The sequence below is a fragment of the Scomber scombrus genome, chromosome 12 (assembly GCF_963691925.1).
Source record: "Scomber scombrus chromosome 12, fScoSco1.1, whole genome shotgun sequence".
Classification (NCBI taxonomy): domain Eukaryota; kingdom Metazoa; phylum Chordata; class Actinopteri; order Scombriformes; family Scombridae; genus Scomber; species Scomber scombrus.
In genome coordinates this window covers 17,291,599-17,309,599 of record NC_084981.1, presented here as the reverse complement: position 1 = coordinate 17,309,599, position 18,001 = coordinate 17,291,599, and the positions used below count along the sequence as shown (strand labels likewise).

The window sequence follows — 18,001 nt, the reverse complement described above, 5'->3', positions numbered from 1 at the left end:
TGGACACATATGTGCTCCTCATTGAACACATAAAGAGAATACACGAGTGCGTGTGTGTGTGTGCGTGCATGCACGTGTGTCTGTGTGTTGAGGAAGGGGAGGAGTCTGTGGCGACATCAATATAGTAACTGTTTCCATGTGCTTTCCTTATTCATGAAGACACACATAAACACACACTGACTGACAAGCATGCTCTGGCATATCCATGTCAACAAAAACACAACACACACACACTCATTCTGAGAGAGAGCTCATGTGATTCATTAGGTGACTCAGGTCTTGACAGTAAAAATAACATCTGAAAACATTTACCGTATATTCATTAACAGTTGGTCCAACTCATGACGAAAAGCAGTTTAATGGGTTTTCATCAAATGCACCTTGCCAGCGTCTGTACGAATGCATGGCTACGTCTTTCCAAATATCTCCTTTTCATCTTCTTCCCAATTCCACTTCCTCATTCAGCAGTTCCTGTGTGCTATCGCGGGGCTTTTTGGTGCATTCACACAGAAAGGGAAACCGTGCAGAGGATTTTGCTGAAAGTGGGATCAAGTTAATCATAATGACCTTATTTTAGTGGTCTGACACTTATGCTAAAAGGATTGTGTGATAAAATAAAACACTTAATATATTCTTATTAAGGTTTACTCAGATTTATGCTGTTTGGACGGCACATTCATGATCATGTTATGATTTTTTTATGTGATCCAGGCTGAATCTCGTGTTGCTTTTGATCATAAGGTATTCATGAAGTTGAACCTAATAGAGATTAATCAAGATTTGTGCCTTTAAAACAGCATAAATCACTGATTAAAATTACAATATAAATTTAATATTTTATTTAATCTCCTTCAAACAAACATTCAAGCTTCAGTTTAGTTAATCATTTTCAAAAATCTGCATGGAATGAAGTGTTTCTACATCTCAATGGTTTCCATATTCCAGTCACAGTGAGCCACATTGCACAATAACCAGAGTGGATGAACAAGTAGGCTAATCAAAGCACTTATGTGGTCTTTATCTTATCCATAGTCATTTGTTATGAACATGAAGTTTTTATGACATCTCCTCACCAAAACGCTTTCATATTAGCATCATTACACTGGCCTGCTCCACAACTGACTGAGCGTGTTTGCTAGTTTTCCTCGTCAGCAGCCGCAGCAGACCACCATGAAGAGGAGAGGAGAGGCAGAGAGGCACTTAGCATGTAAAACGACCATATGTGTGAGCATGAGTGTGGACATGGAGAAATGATATGCCTGTGGTCCTGACTCGGGCTTATGTGAGTCTGTGGGAGGCAGAGTATGACTTAGTACATACTGTAGCATATTTGTGTGTGTGTTTGAGTGTGTGTGTGTGTGTGTGTGTGTGTGTGTGTGTGTGTGTGTGTGTGCACTTTTTCCACAGGCTGTCACTCGTGCTGCTGCCTCTGCCGAGCCTTTGCTAATTTACAGTGCCTGTGTGTGAGAGTGTGTGTTTCTGTCTGTGTGTGTGTGTGTGTGTGTGTGTGTGTGTGTTTAAGCTTTTGTTTAATTTCTACTTCCTGTTTTATTCTTGGCCTAATCCAAATGCAACACAGCTGTGCAGTCAGCCAGAGAAAGAGGGCTTGGGGGATGGGTTGCCAGGTCCTGGTGAGTGCAGCCATGCTCTACAACTGCTACCAACAGATGGAAGGGAAATGGGGTTACCAGCTTGGGCTTATCTTCTCTTTGTAGGCCAGACTGACCCCCTCCCCCTCATACTCCCCTAGCCCCTCATGTGGTCATAATACTATGCTTAAATCTCTATATTTTGGTGTTAGTTTTTTTCTTCTTCTTCTTCTCACAGTAGTTGAAGCGTGGGCTATGGAAGGCCATTACCGCCAGGAGAACAAATGACAAAAATAAACATTCAGCATTATGAAATAATTAGTCAAAATGTTAAGTTTCATTTACAATCTCACAATCTTGATTTGTTACTTCATAATTTGCTCTTGGTATGATTCATTTGGACAGATCTGAGCACAACAGTCGTACTTGGGTGAGGACCAAAACACCCGCATTGAGACTGTTACGAGGAAGCGGTTTGTTTGTGGTGGGAACATCATATGACCTCACTCTGACCCACTTACAACACGTAATCTGCAAGTTTTTAGCTAAATAGCCCCCATAGCTGGGTGCACTTTGCATACTGGGATGTGGATGAGCAATATTAACAGTTGCTAGCAACAAGCTGGAGAAACAAGGTACGACCTGGCAGTGATGTACGTTGCTTTCTTCAGACTTTCCAGGCAGTGCTGCAACGATTAGTCGATTAATTGATTAGTTGAAAATTGGAAGTTGAAATGATTTCGACTTTAGACACATTTAACCAATGAGAGGCGCAAACATGGGTTCCAGTGGTGCTCTTTGAATAGCCTTAGTTTGTTTCTGTTTGAAAAGAAACTCAATGCAACAAGCTTAGCAACTCATCCACTAATTCACACCAGAGCAAATGCGCAACAGGTTTGAAAACACCCGTAATAAGTGTGAAAAAACTAAATGAGTTTACTATCTTATAATTTTGACCAGCCATTGGATACAGTTCACTTGCAATCTTATCGTCTCTCAATAAGTGTGTGTGAAATGTGTCCAATTTATAAAGTAAAATTTGACTTTCTATTGTTTCATAACTTTTGACTACTTCGAGCATTTCTATTTTTATGAGGACTTTTTCTGGTGGCAACTGGCTTCCATAAGGGCTCACTGGGAGAAGAGGACCAACACACTGTACAACACAATACAAACACTTGTATCCTCATCTGCCCGGATTTATAATATATCACCCACATAGTCGAGGAAGGTTCAGATTCAAACATACAAAGCAAACAGTCCCTCTAAATGTCCTGTCTCGCCATCTTTGTCTCATCTCAGGAGAGGTGTTGATGCAGAAAAATCAAACAAACCTTTAGAGGAGCTTCTGCTCAAGGCATACAAATGAAGCTGTATATTGATTAGATTAATATTTCAGATGCTACTGCTGCTGCGGTGTCTGTGTATGTGATGAGGAGGGCAATCAAAAGCAAAGGCTCTCAAGCTCAGACTCTACTGAAGTCAGCCCTCTTTCGTTTTCTTCAGTCTTGCCTGCCTGTGGAGAGCTGAGGCATCTCTCTGGTCTCTCTCAACCCAGCACAGCACATTCATTATTAATCAACCAGAGTCTCTCCCTCCCTCTCAGTTCAGCCAATTACAGTCGGGCCCCTGCGACTGCTGCCTGTCTCATTCGTCGCTGCGCTGGTTGGCTTTGATGTCTCTATCAACACGAAAGAGCTGGGGACAAAGTCTTAATAGAGCAGAAGGGGATTATGTGACTGCCTGCCTCTGGGGGTGGAAAATTTCTTTAAAAAAAAAAAAAAGTATATGTATGTTTAATTCATACTTTATTATCAGGAGACTTTGGGGTATGCTTTAGCCAGGGTCTTGCCACTCTGCTCTCCTATCAAAGTGACATGGTCGTTAATCCTGTTACTCTTTCATTTGGGGAGTCGCACAAGCCTGCAAGCAGAGCAACCTCTTCTCCCAGAGGCCCCCCTCCTGGGCTGGTAGCCTTTCCTTCCTCTGCTCATTTCATCTGGAGAACGCCTTGATTAACCAGCAGCAACCACTCTGCATGCAACGCTGATGGTTGGCTATGTGGTCGGGCTGCTTTTCACTCACAAATGGGTTGTTTTTGTTTTTTTACAGTCAGAGTTCAGAGTTCAGTCAGCCAGGAAATGAAGCTTTACCTGGCTGAAACACAAAATAAAAAATTCTCCATTTGATCTGTAAACAAAGTGAAAGCTAAATTGTGTGTACATCAATTATCAGTCGAGTCAAATTGAAAGCAGAACTCTTCCTGCACCGCTCAAAAACTAACTGGATTCATTTTCTCGCCGACCAGTGGCATTAATGTAGATGCTCAGCTCACCGGTTGAATCATTTGTTTGAAGTAGGCTCTATGGCCTCAGTTGAACTTTTAATAATAAGCCTTCCATCACTTCCCTACATCAGGTCCCACCTGCTATTTGCAGCGCTGACCTTTAAAGCAGGAAGTTACTGTTAACACAGCTCCAGCAGCTGCAACGACAACCTGCTTTACAGCATTTTTCTCATCAAGCGCAGCACTCGTGTACACTTTTTCCCTCCCTGACAAGCACACATGCTCAAGTTTAGATTACAGGGTCTGGGTTATGACTTCAGCTGACAACCTCTGTGTCAAGTTAAAGACCACACTGGCCTCGTTGTTCGGCGACAAAGTCATATTACAAAATTCATTTTCATTCTGCATGATTTTCATTAACTGCCAACAGTGAAGGGAGTAGATTACATAAACCTCTGATGTAATTTTCTGAGCATGACTCAAAGCACTGGGGAACCCCACGCAGAAGACACATCTCAAAGCTGGTTTCTTTAAGAAAAGACAACATTGCATACATTTATTAGGGATGGACGCCAATTCCAATACATGCAAATCACCATTGTCCTTTAAATGTAGTGTTGACATTATTGCAAACACTTGTCTCCCTGCTGTTTTGTGTATTATATTTTTATTATCTTAGGATAAAAAAAAACATTAACAATTACATGGGATGCCTTGTTCTGCATAATTTAACGTATACACAGTGGGGAACAGGAATGGCAATGCTTTAGACATCACAGCCTCTTCATAACCCCGCCCACCCCAACCCACTGCCCGCATGCAGTTTGCACTGCACAAAGGCCAAAAGTCACGTGAGACAGCCTGCAAAGAGCACAAGAAGCATTCACAGTAAAGGAGGATAGGAAGAAGGATAGGATGGAGGGGAGGGAAGAGTAAAAGATGAGAGGAGCAGGGGAGGAGGAGGAAAAAGAGAGTGAAACAAAGTGACTGCAGCACTGGCCTTGGTTTAGACAGGAGAAGGAGCAGCATAGTCCTAGTATATCATTCAAACTTCTCCCACACTTCAACTCCCGTCTCCTGATTGTGGTAATCTTTCCATTGTCTTTGACACAAAAAAGTTTGTTTATATATGCATGTATATATATGTATATACATATACGTATGTATATATATATATATAAACATTTTTATAGCTACAGCACCTTTTCCCATGGGGCAACAGTGTCAATACCTTGCACATGGTACATGGCCGTGCCAAAGAAATGAAAAAGAAAAAAAAAACAAAAAACAATATATTGGTCAAGATATTTATCTTTTTTTCCCCTAAAATTGGCATTTGACATGATGATAATTCTATTGCCGTCTGGGGGAGGGAAGGGACAAACGTTCTTCTTTTGAGTTTATATTCAAGTTTTCTCCTTTTTTTCTGGTGTATAATTTTCTTCTTTTCCTGTTTAAAAAGAGTTCACACTTTCGTGATTTGCGTGTGCTGCTCTTCATCAAAAGGTTCATTTTCCGGATCAGAGTCAGTGGTGTCAGAGTATCGATAATGGTCTGGCTCATTGTCGCTAACGTCCGGGGTGACGGATGTCGAAGTGCTTGCCTCTGAATTTGAAGGCTCCTCCACGGTTTTTGTGAAATACAACTTCACCTGAAATTGAAAAGAAGTGAGACAACCAACTTTAGTTTGTGCAAAGAAAATCATCATAAACCAAATCTCACTGCTCTCAACTTTGATTATAGTAAAAATACTAACAGACTTGACAGCAAAGCAATTAACACACCTAATAATAATCTATCCTTTTCTCTAACTAATATCTAAATTGGATCTAAATCCATGAATGCTTACTTTGAAGTTTGGCGAGAAGTAGCGGTTCGCTTTATCTTTGTTGGCCTTGTCCAAATCGTTCTTAGTGAGCGTCAGGATGAGGTAGTCCCTGTCCCTGTCCCTGTCGCTTTCCCTGCAGCTGTCCCTGCTCTCCCTGTTCTCGGCGCTCTGCGGCTGGCCCTGGCCCGGTCCCCCATGCTGGCTCTCCACGTTGTTCACTGCCCCGTTCTCCATCTTGTCCCCGCTCTCCTCTGGTCCAGGGATAAAGAAGGTGTTCACCCAGAAGTGGAACATTTTGTCCTGGGAGGGCAGATGTGATGAGAGTGGAGACGTAAATCAGAAATGGGGCACGATGGAGAACTCAAACACATTTTAAAGTTTCAAATAACACATTAGTTTATGGGTTCAGTCCTGTTTAAAACAACAAGACAAGTAATGTGTCTCAATGGCTTCCAACTTTACATGTTTAGCCAAGTCCACTGAATCCTACTGAAGACAAATATCTTTAGAAACACCTCACAAATTAATTATTTCATTTAATAAAAAGTAATAATAATAATAATAATTTCCTTTAAACAGCTAGGCACTGCAGTTTCTAGCAAACGTAACTTAAATAGGTCAACTGTTGATTAATACTAGATGATGACCATGTTAATCATTTTGAGTCATTTTTAAAGAAAAAAGAAAGCTAAATTCTCTGATTCTCAGCTTTTTAAATGTGAATATTTTCTGGTGTCAGTAAACTGATTCTTTGGCCTGCTGGTCAGGATGATACATCAAACTTTAGGTTGCATATTGGGCTTTTGGGAAACAATCATCGAAATGTTTTAAGACCAAATGACTAAAATGCTTTAATCAAGAAGAAAATGGACAAATAATCATTAGCTGCAGCCTTAATTATCACACATATTGTACCTTGGTGTGTATTTACAGCGTTTACTTGGGATGACTCAAAATACACTGTAGTGCTCATGATCACAGTAACACACAAACATGTCATCCAGTGCAACAGTGTGGCTCATTTATATTTTTAATAAGTTTATTTCTTTTTACAACAGTGGCTTCGGCTACACAGGCAACACTTGTTATAGCGTCAACTCACTGTGGGGCTTTGGTCTTTTCATGGGATTCATTTACTTACCTGCATTAAAAAAATTGAGCATCATCAATTTAAAAGCTCCACTGTTGGCACCCAACTAAGTAAAAAAACATGCTTACTCAAATACCCGTTTATTCTTTGACCTCACAGACATCACGACAAACCTCCCGAACGAACACAAACTCAACTGACCTTCTTCATCATCTTATTCTGTTTATGGAAGAACTCCACTTTGATGTCTCCACAAACTGGCAGCGGCTGGGGGAATTCGAAAAACATGTGCTTGTCCTCGCGCCGCGTGTGAGTGGGGTTCGACGTGTGGATCTTCACTTTCAACTGGTACACCACAAACTGGGGATCTGCAAGAGAGAGAAGTGTTGCCGCCGCACGGGGGTGAGGTGGACGAGTTCGTGAGAGGTTTTGAGGAGGGGAGGAGACAGAAAAACACGAGAAGAAGGAGTGAGTGACAAGAGGAGGAGAGGGGAGTGAATCCAGAGAAAGACAAGAGTTACCGGTGTTATTACATGAGTCTGACAAAAGAAAGCACACCACTAAGTCCACCAATTGAGTAAATGCAAAAAAAAAAAGAAGGATAAAACATTATATTAAAATTAAAAAGGAGGAGAAAGGGAAAGAGGGAAAGACCACAAAATGTAACACCCAAAGACCCAGAACCAGAGACACAGGACCCTATTCTGATAGACAGTCACAGTTTGGTCTTGGACCAGCGCAACACATTTTCATTTAGAGGAATTTTAAACTTTCTTCTTCCTGTCAGGGTGTTGTCGGGTATGACTTCATATGCCTGTAAGCTAGTCCTATCCTGCTAGGCAACATGTCTAGCTCAGATTGCTCCTGCCTGCTGGATCTCTGGGGCCATATAAAAGAAAATGAGTGAAATAATAATGGATGAAAGGCTCATTTACCCCAATGCCAATTCCCTTTCTTGAAGCCCTGAGGGGTCGGCTCGCTCCTGTTTTTAACGGTACTGTCCCCTTAGAGAGAAAGAAGGAAATTATCACAAACAGGGCCTGGCTGGCTTGTCAGGGGCTTGACAGCATAGCAGGCACAAACACAAAGATCTCTACACATAGTTACAGATACTTGCATTTACATCGCTTTACTTTACAAAAAAAAACATGTGACTTTACAGTGTAGGTGTTGTGAGATACAAAGGGGACGGAAAAGAGAAGGGGACTTGAGATTGCTGACACTCTTTAACAACCACAAAAATACAACAAATTTCTTTGATGAATTTGAAACATAAATTCGACGTTTGGTTATTTGTAACAGATTTATCAGACTAGTTACTTGTCTTTTGCTGCTGTGGTGAGCTAAAACCCGATGCTAGGAAACAGTAGTGTGTGTGTGTGTGTGTGTGTGTGTGTGTGTGTGTGTGTGTGTGTGTGTGTGTGTGTGTGTGAATGTATCAAGATGTCAAACTCAGAATAGGGCCTTTTTTTAAGGTTAAGTTAGGAAGAAACAGAAAGATCAATACAGTCAAGGCCGCTCAGCACAGTCAGGTGTTAGGGTGAAAAAGCCACAGAGATTAAAAAGAAAGAAAGAAGAGGAGCTTTTTCTGACTGACAGCTAAAAATGGGCAAAGTCGATATAAGAAAAGTACGATGATTTGTGACTCAGACCACTACAGTATACAGTTTGATATATACAGAAAAATACATGCTGAAAAATAACGATTATAGAGTGAAAAAAAGTTTCTGTTGACGGGAAAAAGGTGAACTTTTTAAAACGAAGCTCAACATTCAGTATAGATGGATATCGATAGAGTTCAAACACTGTTGGCTACAACAGAGCCGTACCACTCATGCTATGTGCAAACATGCAGTGATATGTAAATACACATGACTGACTGAGCGAAACTACAGTGACTTATTAGAGTGCAGTGCTGTCGTAAAAAAAAAAAAAAAAATCACTGTCCAAATGATTTTATTGGCTTTCAATCACTTCCTGGTTATGTGGAGGTTAAATCACATAACACCAGAGTCTGCTGCTGCACTGTCCGCCGTGCACAGTTTACTTCCCTCATGCAGGGTTCATAGTTCTCTACTGTCTGAACAGTTCATATTGTAACGCTGCACTGAAACAAAAAGTATTACACGTTAGTATTACGCACACAGAGCCTGACTCATATAAAGGCCCTCCTGAGGGGAAGCTAATAAAATAAAAAATTACAGCTCCCTTCTTGACTTTGCAGAGTTTGAAGCTTTCGGAGCTAATAAAATTCTTAGAAAAAACGCAACCAATTTCTGTTTTTATGTGTTTTTTGTTTTTTTTTTCAGTGGGAGATGCCAAAGAAAAGCCATCCTATGATACTAATAACGTTTGAAATTCCATTATGGACAAACAGAATTTGATTCAATGGGTTTCTTTTATTTGTTTAAAAATGTTTAAAGTTGACCTTGCTGAAGGCAGCGAAAAGAGACCTTCAATAAGAATTTGCCCTTGTTCGTTAAAAGGTCCAAAAATACTGCTGCAAATTCAGTCATACCTGATCTGGTTTTAAAGTCCAACTGAAATTGAACCGCATACATCTGCTCTGTAAATCACTTGTCCTGCGTTGTCCTTTGAGAAGAAAAATCAGAAACCAAACAGGGAGAAATGTATATTTTACATTCTTTGGTTTCATGGTGGCTCCCCACCAGTTTTACAATGGAATACTGTTCAGTAATCTGCCTACATAGCTGAAGACGTTATTCCAATATAGCAAATCTCAAATAAAGTAATAACGTTCAACCACAGGCAGCGCAGACGGTCACACTGAGCCTGACAGCATCCTGCTACACAACACACAGACTCTGAGCTTTCCTGCTGAAGTCTCATTCTTATCCAACTTACAAACATAAACCCTTTTTGTCCTGCACCTTAGCTTGTTGAACGAGCCGTCAAACAAACATTCACAGGAGAAAAGTGCAATTAGGTGCTCAGCTGCAGCACATTAAAAAAAGGCATGTAAACATACATGAAAACGTCACTATGGACTTGTTAGATGCTGTTTTGATCCTTGCTCTTTAAAGTCTCTGTCTTGTAGCTACAGCAGTTTGTCTAAATTCAGTATGGTGTCAGATAACGCCAATCAAAGACAGACACCTACACGCCCCGGCTGGCTGATATTTCCACCAAAGTCTTTTTTCTTCATTTTTAAAGCTACAAAACTATTATGAATATATTTAAACATATATTGACATTATTTTTGACTGCAGAGAGTGACGTCTAAATGTGGTTTACAGTTGGACATTAAACCCCATCAGAGGACGACTCAGCTCGACTAAAGATGGCCTTCTCTGTTCTGTGGGGCTAAACTATAGCGTGGGTGAGCCCTACAGAGCACAACACATCCAAAGCTCTTGTTCCGTTTGAACAGCGGTATATGCGTGCCTACACCCTAGTTTGGAGTTAAAGTTGAACACAAGTGTGACTCACTGCAGGTGCCCCCGCTGAACATCGGGAGAGTCTCGAACACCATTTTGTGGAAGAGGAGTGCCACCGGCTTGTACTCTAGCTGGTTCTTCAGTAGGTGGCTGTAGTAGTAGACGTAGCGGCGCTGGCTCGGGATCGTTACTCCCTGCAACAACAGTGACAATGTTTAGAGATACTGAATGTACCCAAGCAGCAATCAGGGATGTTTCAAAGGAGGTGATCTTTTTCTGTGTGAGTTCAAGCATTTGCAATTGTCTGAGTCACTTTCCAAACAAAAATTGCAAAACATTGTAAGTAGCTTCTTGAAAGTGAGTATTTTCTGTTTATATAATTGCAAACTGCATATATTTGGATTGTTGGTTGGACAAAACAAGAAGTATGAAGATGTCACTTAAAGCTCTGGGAAATTGCATGCACATTTTTCACAACTTAATTATATGTAATGTTTTAGGAAAATAAAAAGCAGGCTTGTTGATAATAAAAATAATCATTAGCTATAGGCTTATTAGCAAATAATGACCTGAAGTGATAAAATCCTGTTGAGTTGAGACAATTTGTACCCTAAGATCATCTCACCTTCTTGTCCCTTGTCCTGACTTCACCGTAAAAGTCAAGCGCTTCTTGGGCCTCCAGGAATTTGCCGCGATGGAGGAGATAGGCGCAGATCATGACTCCAGTGCGGCCCTTCCCCGCCTTACAGTGGATGGCCGCCACGTGATTGTCATCCTCGCTGAGCCACTGGTCCAGGTCTTCACAAAACGGCTTAATTAGCTCCAGCTGAGGAGGGTTGTGGTCTTCGAAGGGGTACTGTGCAACTGATGCGTGACAGGATGCAGGACCCACGCAAAGTTGTAACAAGAGAGGGGAAAGAAGAAAAAAAATGTAGAAAAAGGAGCAAAGCGGCAGACAGGTCAGAGGAGACAAGAAAGGGAGAAGACACAGTGGACATTTTGTGAGATTTTTTTTAAACGACCTTGTGAGTCATCGGAGTTAATGTGAGACCGTATTAAAAAAGGAGGGAAAGGTTCAACTGAACGTGTGAAGCAGCCTACCTCTGCAGTTAAATTTGGCAGCATCGTAGTGTCTTTCTGCGCAGCTGAAATGGGAAGAACAAGAAACCAAGTCAGTGATCACACAGAGGAAGTCAGTGTGAGTAAACACAGAGCTGTAAAGGTGCAGACGATATGGGTAACACTTACAGGTTGTAGATTTTGTAATGGTTTTTATGCTTGGAGTCCAAGAACCTGTTTGAAGGTACAAACATAACCAGATAGAGAACATATATTAAATTATATGAGTTCCAAGTACCGGAGGACAATGAAAAAGAAAATATTCTTACATTAAATATTTCCCTTTTCTACGATCACATCTCTGTAATAGCAGAAGCAGAGGCGACACAACTTACCGTACTACATCGTCTATATTGTTTCTGTACACCCCTTCGAGTCTCTCTGCTGGAAAGCCCATAGCAATTATGTTTGGGTAGATATCTGTTAAGGCAGAGTCAAGGAAATGGACATACATTGTACATGCCAGAAGAGCATGAAAAGGCAGCGGCATAAAAAGTGCCATTATAGAGATGGACAGCACACATCTTAAACTCTCAGATTAAAAAGGTTTACTGATGCTTTCAAACACCTATGAAACTAGACTTACAATGAATTGTTTTTTAACAATTCTTTTAAAAAACGTCCAATGTGTAGGATTTGGTGGTATCCAGCAGTAAGGCAGAGAGAGAAAGATGCAGATCGTAACAAAATGAAACTCCCTCCACTTCCAAGCGTGGAGGAGACCCCTACAGTAGCAGTGAAACTCACTAAAAATCAAAAGACCCTCTCTAGAGCTAAGGGTTCGGTTTGTCTGTTCTGGGCTACTGCAGAAACATGAAGATGCAACATGGCGGGCTCTGTGGAAGAGGACCTCACTCCTAAGATAACGAAAAACACAACGATTCCCATTTTCATTAAAACATACTTATGATTATTATACTCCGTTCTTCTAGAGGCCACTAAACTCTACAAACTGCTCCTTTAAACAAAGTTAGTAACAAGTTTCAGCAAATGGCAATATGAGGGTGTCATTGTAGTTATGGATAGATGAGAGCACAGAGGAGGGGCGATGATCAGTGTGTGTGTTGTGACAGATGGCCTCGACAGTGAGAAGCTGCCAGAGAGAGGACGGGAGTAACGGCGCTCCTGCTCGAGCCAGGACTACATGTGGGTGCACGAGAGTCTCCGCTCCCTGACCTGCATGTATTTTTAGAGCCCAAAGTTATATTGGGATGATTGCAAATGTTCAGCTTATCTCCCATTTGAGCTCAGCTGCACAAATTTGAGTATCTATCTATGTAGAACGAATGCAGGCAACATGACAACACAGGTGGCCAAAAAAAACACATTAATCATCCATTGTGTTGTCGCTCGCAAGATGCAGATGCAGCAGAAGGTAACTGATGTGTTTCTGTGACAAGAAACAAGTGGGAAGCAACAGTTTAAGAGCCACACACACACACACACACACAGACACAGCAGATTCAACTACAACTTGAACTCCTCGCTGCATCACCTTGCTTGTGCTACACCTTCCCTGCCTTACATCATCGAACAGTGCTCCATATTTCAGCACAGTTAAAGCGATGGCAAGTGTCGCGGCGAATTATACAGTGACATACATACAATCTTAAAGGCACACATCAGTGTCATGTTGCATCGAAAAAGAATGATCGAGGTGGCACGCATGGCTTCGAGGCTCGGCTGCAACGCCTACCTGTAACTGAAATCTGCTTGTCGCCATAAGCTGTGGGATTTCACACTTTAACCGCTGCCTAAAGGGCAACCTTTTCTTACACTTCCTGTGCCACTGTGTCAAAAATAGAAAGGCTGAATATTTCTAATTGGACATGTCTGTTTCATTTTCAGCAGACCATATTTTTTTCTTTCACAGAGTCAAAATCACTTTAACTGGTCAGAAAAATTTGACATGCGCATCTGACGGCTGGCTCTACACACGCTGTAACTTTGCTGCGGTGCGCACATAAAGACAAGTACCTGCACATGAAAACTCACAAAAAGGCCAACTGCTTTCATGACATACAGACACACACAGATCATTGTTCAATCAGTAGAGCTGCTAGTAAAAGAAAAAGAAAAAGTTGGGATCCAGAACAAGTAGTCCAAATCAACGGTATAATGATGGACAAGTATACAAAGATGGACGCATCTTCCTCTGAAATGCAGCATCCCTAATGCAGCTGAGGTATGTGCAACATGCCCAATAATAAATTCATAGTATAATTTTGCATACTGCCAAGCTACTTCCCTGTGGCTCATAAGTAGTAGTATCTGTACATACTGTGCCATAATCCCTTCCATTTATGCCTCAAAGACCCAATTAGGAGCCAAATGCAGGTTTTCTATGCTATTTAATAGGCTACTATAACCCTCGGACCTAGTGGCAAAGTGATCCCAGTCAGACTATTCTAAGTGTTTTTAAAAAGCTCCACTGCTCCCAGGAGAGCCTCAGCCCAGGGCATGGGGGGCTTGGTCTCTGCAGCTGGGAGGAAACGCACATGCGGGACCCCCAACGGAAGCTCCAAGTAGGAGGGGGAAAAGAAAAGAAAAAATCTGCCGTTTCAGGCACGCCTTTTCTGTAAACGCAGCCCTGCCTCAGCTCTATGCATACGCCAAATCCACAACTGAGAGCAAGAGGGGGGGGGGGAAGGGAGAGTGGGAACCGGGGAGCGCCAAGCGAGGAGGGGGTGGGGAGGACAGGAAAGGAGGAGAGCAACAGAGGAAAGGGGACAAGCAGAGGGAGGGAGAGAGAATTAGAGTGGGAGTAGTAAAGAAAAAGAGCAAAAGGAGAGGTGGTGGGTTGAGAGGGAGAGAGCACTCAGAAAGCAATGCTGATACAAGATCACTGGCAACTCTATTTTAAGGGCAATTCCCAGAACTGTGATACTGCATTACATAACTGCAGAGAGCCTATATTGTTTTTAGACGCCATGCCAAAAATGATAAAAGGGATAGTCCAAAAGGGCCCATATCTGAACAAGAGGACGCTTTGAGCCAAAGAAAGATGCCACTTTTGAGTGGCATGCCCCCTTCACACCTGCACAAAAGCTGTAAAAAGGCACACCACAGAGCCCTCCCGCCACTGGCGAGATATGACAATCTTTTTACCACGTTATAAAACCAAGTGAGACATCTGATTCTCACACACACACACACGATTTCAGTTCAGTATGTTTCCATCTGATGTGCGGGGACTGCATCGAGGTGATTAGAAATGCAAAGCTGTGTGCCATTCACATAGAAAAACACCATACTCAGCAATATTTATCACTTTAATGCCACAAGACTGAAAATTACCAAAGCTAATCATGCCCATAAAATACTCACGCCTGTTTAATTCTTTACATGCTGTGCAGAACCACACAGGGCATCAAAAAAACCCAATGATTATTTTAATCACCAAGTTCATCTGCTGACCATTTTCTTGATTAGTCAATTAAGAAAATCTGATGGATACATTTTAAAAAGTGGTGAAATCTGCCTATCGCAAGCCTTACCTGACACCTTCAGATTAACTAGTATCAAGATGGCAGGGGAGAAACCAGAAAATATTCACATTTGAGGAGGTGGAGGCTGTGAATTTAGGTGTTTTTTTTCCTTTAAAAACTGATAAAAGATGAATCAATGCCTTGTCATTTTCTGTAAGTTAGTCGACTTAATGTTTAAGCTTTCGAACCAAAATATAAATAAGGCGGTTTGACATCCTGATACAATGTCAATCGCAGACCATGACCCACTCTGAACGCTCACATACTAGATTTTGCAGTTTAGTTGGCCATGGTCAAACCACACTGGCTCCTAATCTGGTTTCACACCAGCAAACCCAGTAAAAGTGCAAACGTCCAACTTCAGGACCAACAATGGATAGATGGTGCCATCAGGGGAACCAGGTCAACTATCACCAGTTGTAATACATGAGAAATGAGTCCTACAGAGGGGGCCTGAAATAGCAATTCTTGAATCTGGAAATGATCACATCATCATGTAAGGGGGGAAAGGAAAATGTTAATTTGATACTTCAGAGAGAATAGCGAAACCCTCGCTAATGAACAGTCACCTATAGAGGACACAGATATGCAAGGTGAGGGATGTTAGGTATATTTGCACAATTATTAACCAGAGCCCTGTCATATATTGAGATTACACGTATTCTACATAGACCAATATGACAATAAATACAGAAAGGCGTTTTAGGATTAAGATCTGACAGCATCTACCTGTCAAAAAAACCTGACTTGAATCCACTGACAATTTCACAACCTCAAGCTAGATCCACCTCTGTATATATTTGTGTGTGTGTGTGTGTGTGTGTGTGTCAAATGTCCCTGCTGTCTTTTTTTTTTTTTTTTTTTTTTTTTAATTCACACCAATATCCTGCAAAAAAAACAACAACATGCCTGTGACATTTATTGCGTGCTCGTTTGACAGATCCACCATCTTCAAACATGCTTTTGGTTGACAGCAAAGCCCCGCTAGCCCAAGTAGCAGGGGGAGCTAACCACCTCACCTCACGTTACTCCTGACATTTCTGCTTGCCAGCTCCCACTAATCAATGCATCTATCACACAGCAACTGATCAATATCCCGGGTTGTGCTGTGGTGAAATAAGGCACACAGGGAAGGATACACGTTAAGTCCAGGTCGAAGCCATCTTCTTGATATCTCCTTTTGTTCCGGCTGACCATTTCTTTTATAATCGCAGCCATCGCAGCAGGTGACAGAAGTCTATAAAAGGAGGTAAATGATGAAAACAGGTTTTTCTAAGTCCTGCGTATGTGTATGTGTGTCGCGGTCCAAGAGGGTCTGCAGAGACGAGCTAGCCCGCAGAGCTAGCGTTGGCTGTCGGGTAGGATTAGATAGGCTTCCTCTGGATCATAAAGACGGGCCTTGCTCTGCTCCTCCGTGCAGGCCCCGACTTTCCCCCAATCCTGCAATTCGTCTTGGCGAACAAACCCCCAAGAATAAAACACATGCAGTTGTCCTCACACACACACACACACAGAGAGAAAAATAAACCTTTTTAGATGCCAGACTCGGTGCAAGCTCGGTGGCTCAACCGCAAGCCGCCGCGATTGACAGCGAAGAGGAGAGAGAGAAGTCACCGGTTCCCGAAAAAAAAAACCCGTATCCAGTCACTCAGACGCAGCTAGCTCGCTAGCTAACTAGCTCGGCAGCTAGTAGCTAACGCTGCCTCCTTCTCCGAGCCAAAAGCCTCCTAACGAGTCAACATTGTCATCGACTGATTGCCAAGAACACATCTGAGAAGAGAAAAGTGACAGGCTCCACCGTGAATGTATATAGACTATACAAAGCTCAGGAGTGTTCAGGGGTTGGTTTGACAGCTCGGTCCCGGGGAATCATCTTCTTTTTTCTGGCTCCGCTGCTCCAGCTGAACTCAGGTTGCCATCATGGCCTCCAACCGTAGGAAAAAAAGAAGGTAGAGCAGGCTGGGATTTTAAAAAAACAAATATCCCACCGCCTTCACCGTATAGTCCCACGTTTTAATTGAGAAAAAAAAATCGCGGACGATCTCAGTAATCCACTAATAATATCCAAAGTGTTTATATTAGATGTAGACGACGAGCTAGTTTGACGCGTGTAGTAGTTTTATCCGTAAAAGTGCAACAATGGAGTTATTTTCTTGCCTCTGGCGGAAGGATATGGTGAATCCGCATGCGACGCTCCCTTCTGTCAAAGTGATCACGTGTGGCTGTAATTAGGGAAGTTTCTAACATAATGTCACTTTTTCGCGGTTTAAACTGTCATTTCAAGCTATAGAAAACATATAATTGTAAGTTATAAGACATGTATTATGTTTACAATGGAAATAGTAATATACTTTGCTGTGTCGTCATTTCCTTGTTCATAAAATCTCGACAAATCAAATCTTAAATGACACCAGGATTGTTAATTGCATAAACCATTGACACAAATGTTATTTTCATTGAAGCACAATTACAGTGAAAAAACAAAACAAAAAACATATATTACACGTTATCAAGCAGAAGACACATTTATAGCCTACATTTGTATGACAAAAGAGCAATAAATACTCATACAAATAGATTATAAAATTAATTGTAATAAAAAAAATATATTACTGATGAGGGTGTAACCATAATATCGATGTGAGGTCATGTTTTGTAGGGTTTGGATTACAGTTGGGGAAAAAAGTCTATCCACAGAAAAAAAGTCCTAACAATTCACTAGATTAACTCAACTACTCAAGTATAAATATGGTTTTCTTATACTTCTCATTATGACTATCTTAGTTATCAGACTGTTTTATGGCGATATGATCTTTGACTGTGGGAAACTATGAGGCAGATTTTTCCTGAAATCTTATAGGCCGTCTGATGAATTGATTAAACAATCTAATCAGCCGATTAATCAATAATAATCTTATAGTTGGAGCTCTAGTCTGATGCATTTCCACCACACCAGCAACATACATTTCATCCAAAAATATACATTAATGTATCTGATGATGTGCCTTTAGGAAACTGGCAGTGGATGCAGGGCCCATTACAATTTCAGCCAAACAGCACCAGCTACAGAGCAAGAGGAGCTTCACAACCATACTGCAAAATAATTAAAGACACAATGTCATCAAATACACACAACTATAAGTCAACCACACACCACGCAAAACCCCACAACTGTGCAAACCATTTCAAAATATGTAATAAC

General features: G+C 41.5%; 1 protein-coding gene across 2 annotated transcripts; it reads right to left on the bottom strand.

The window, feature by feature from the left end:
* Positions 1–4,410: 4,410 nt before the first annotated feature.
* LOC133991655 (phosphatidylinositol 3,4,5-trisphosphate 3-phosphatase and dual-specificity protein phosphatase PTEN) lies at positions 4,411–16,953 on the bottom strand. Of its 2 annotated transcripts, XM_062430142.1 has the most exons (10): positions 15,939–16,953; positions 11,647–11,731; positions 11,441–11,485; positions 11,294–11,337; positions 10,818–11,056; positions 10,245–10,386; positions 7,730–7,798; positions 6,996–7,162; positions 5,726–6,004; positions 4,411–5,527 (listed from the first exon to the last, which is right to left on the bottom strand). In XM_062430142.1, the coding sequence occupies exons 1-10, from the start codon at positions 16,015–16,017 to the stop codon at positions 5,342–5,344; spliced, it is 1,335 nt and encodes a 444-aa protein (XP_062286126.1). In that variant the 5' UTR covers positions 16,018–16,953; the 3' UTR covers positions 4,411–5,341. The 2 variants fall into 2 exon arrangements, with proteins under 2 accessions (XP_062286126.1, XP_062286127.1); XM_062430143.1 differs by lacking the exon at positions 7,730–7,798.
* Positions 16,954–18,001: the final 1,048 nt, after the last annotated feature.

What these genes read in the sequence shown, in the direction of transcription:
- LOC133991655 (XM_062430142.1), bottom strand. Translation starts at nt 16,017, where the DNA reads ATGGCTGCGATTATAAAAGAAATGGTCAGCCGGAACAAAAGGAGATAT. An exon ending in GAAAGGGAATTGGCATTGGG is followed by an intron (nt 7,163 to 7,729) that starts GTAAATGAGCCT and finishes TCTCTCTTGCAG; the next exon opens with ATCCCCAGTTTGTGGTGTAC. An exon ending in ACTTCTCGCCAAACTTCAAA is followed by an intron (nt 5,528 to 5,725) that starts GTAAGCATTCAT and finishes TTTCAATTTCAG; the next exon opens with GTGAAGTTGTATTTCACAAA.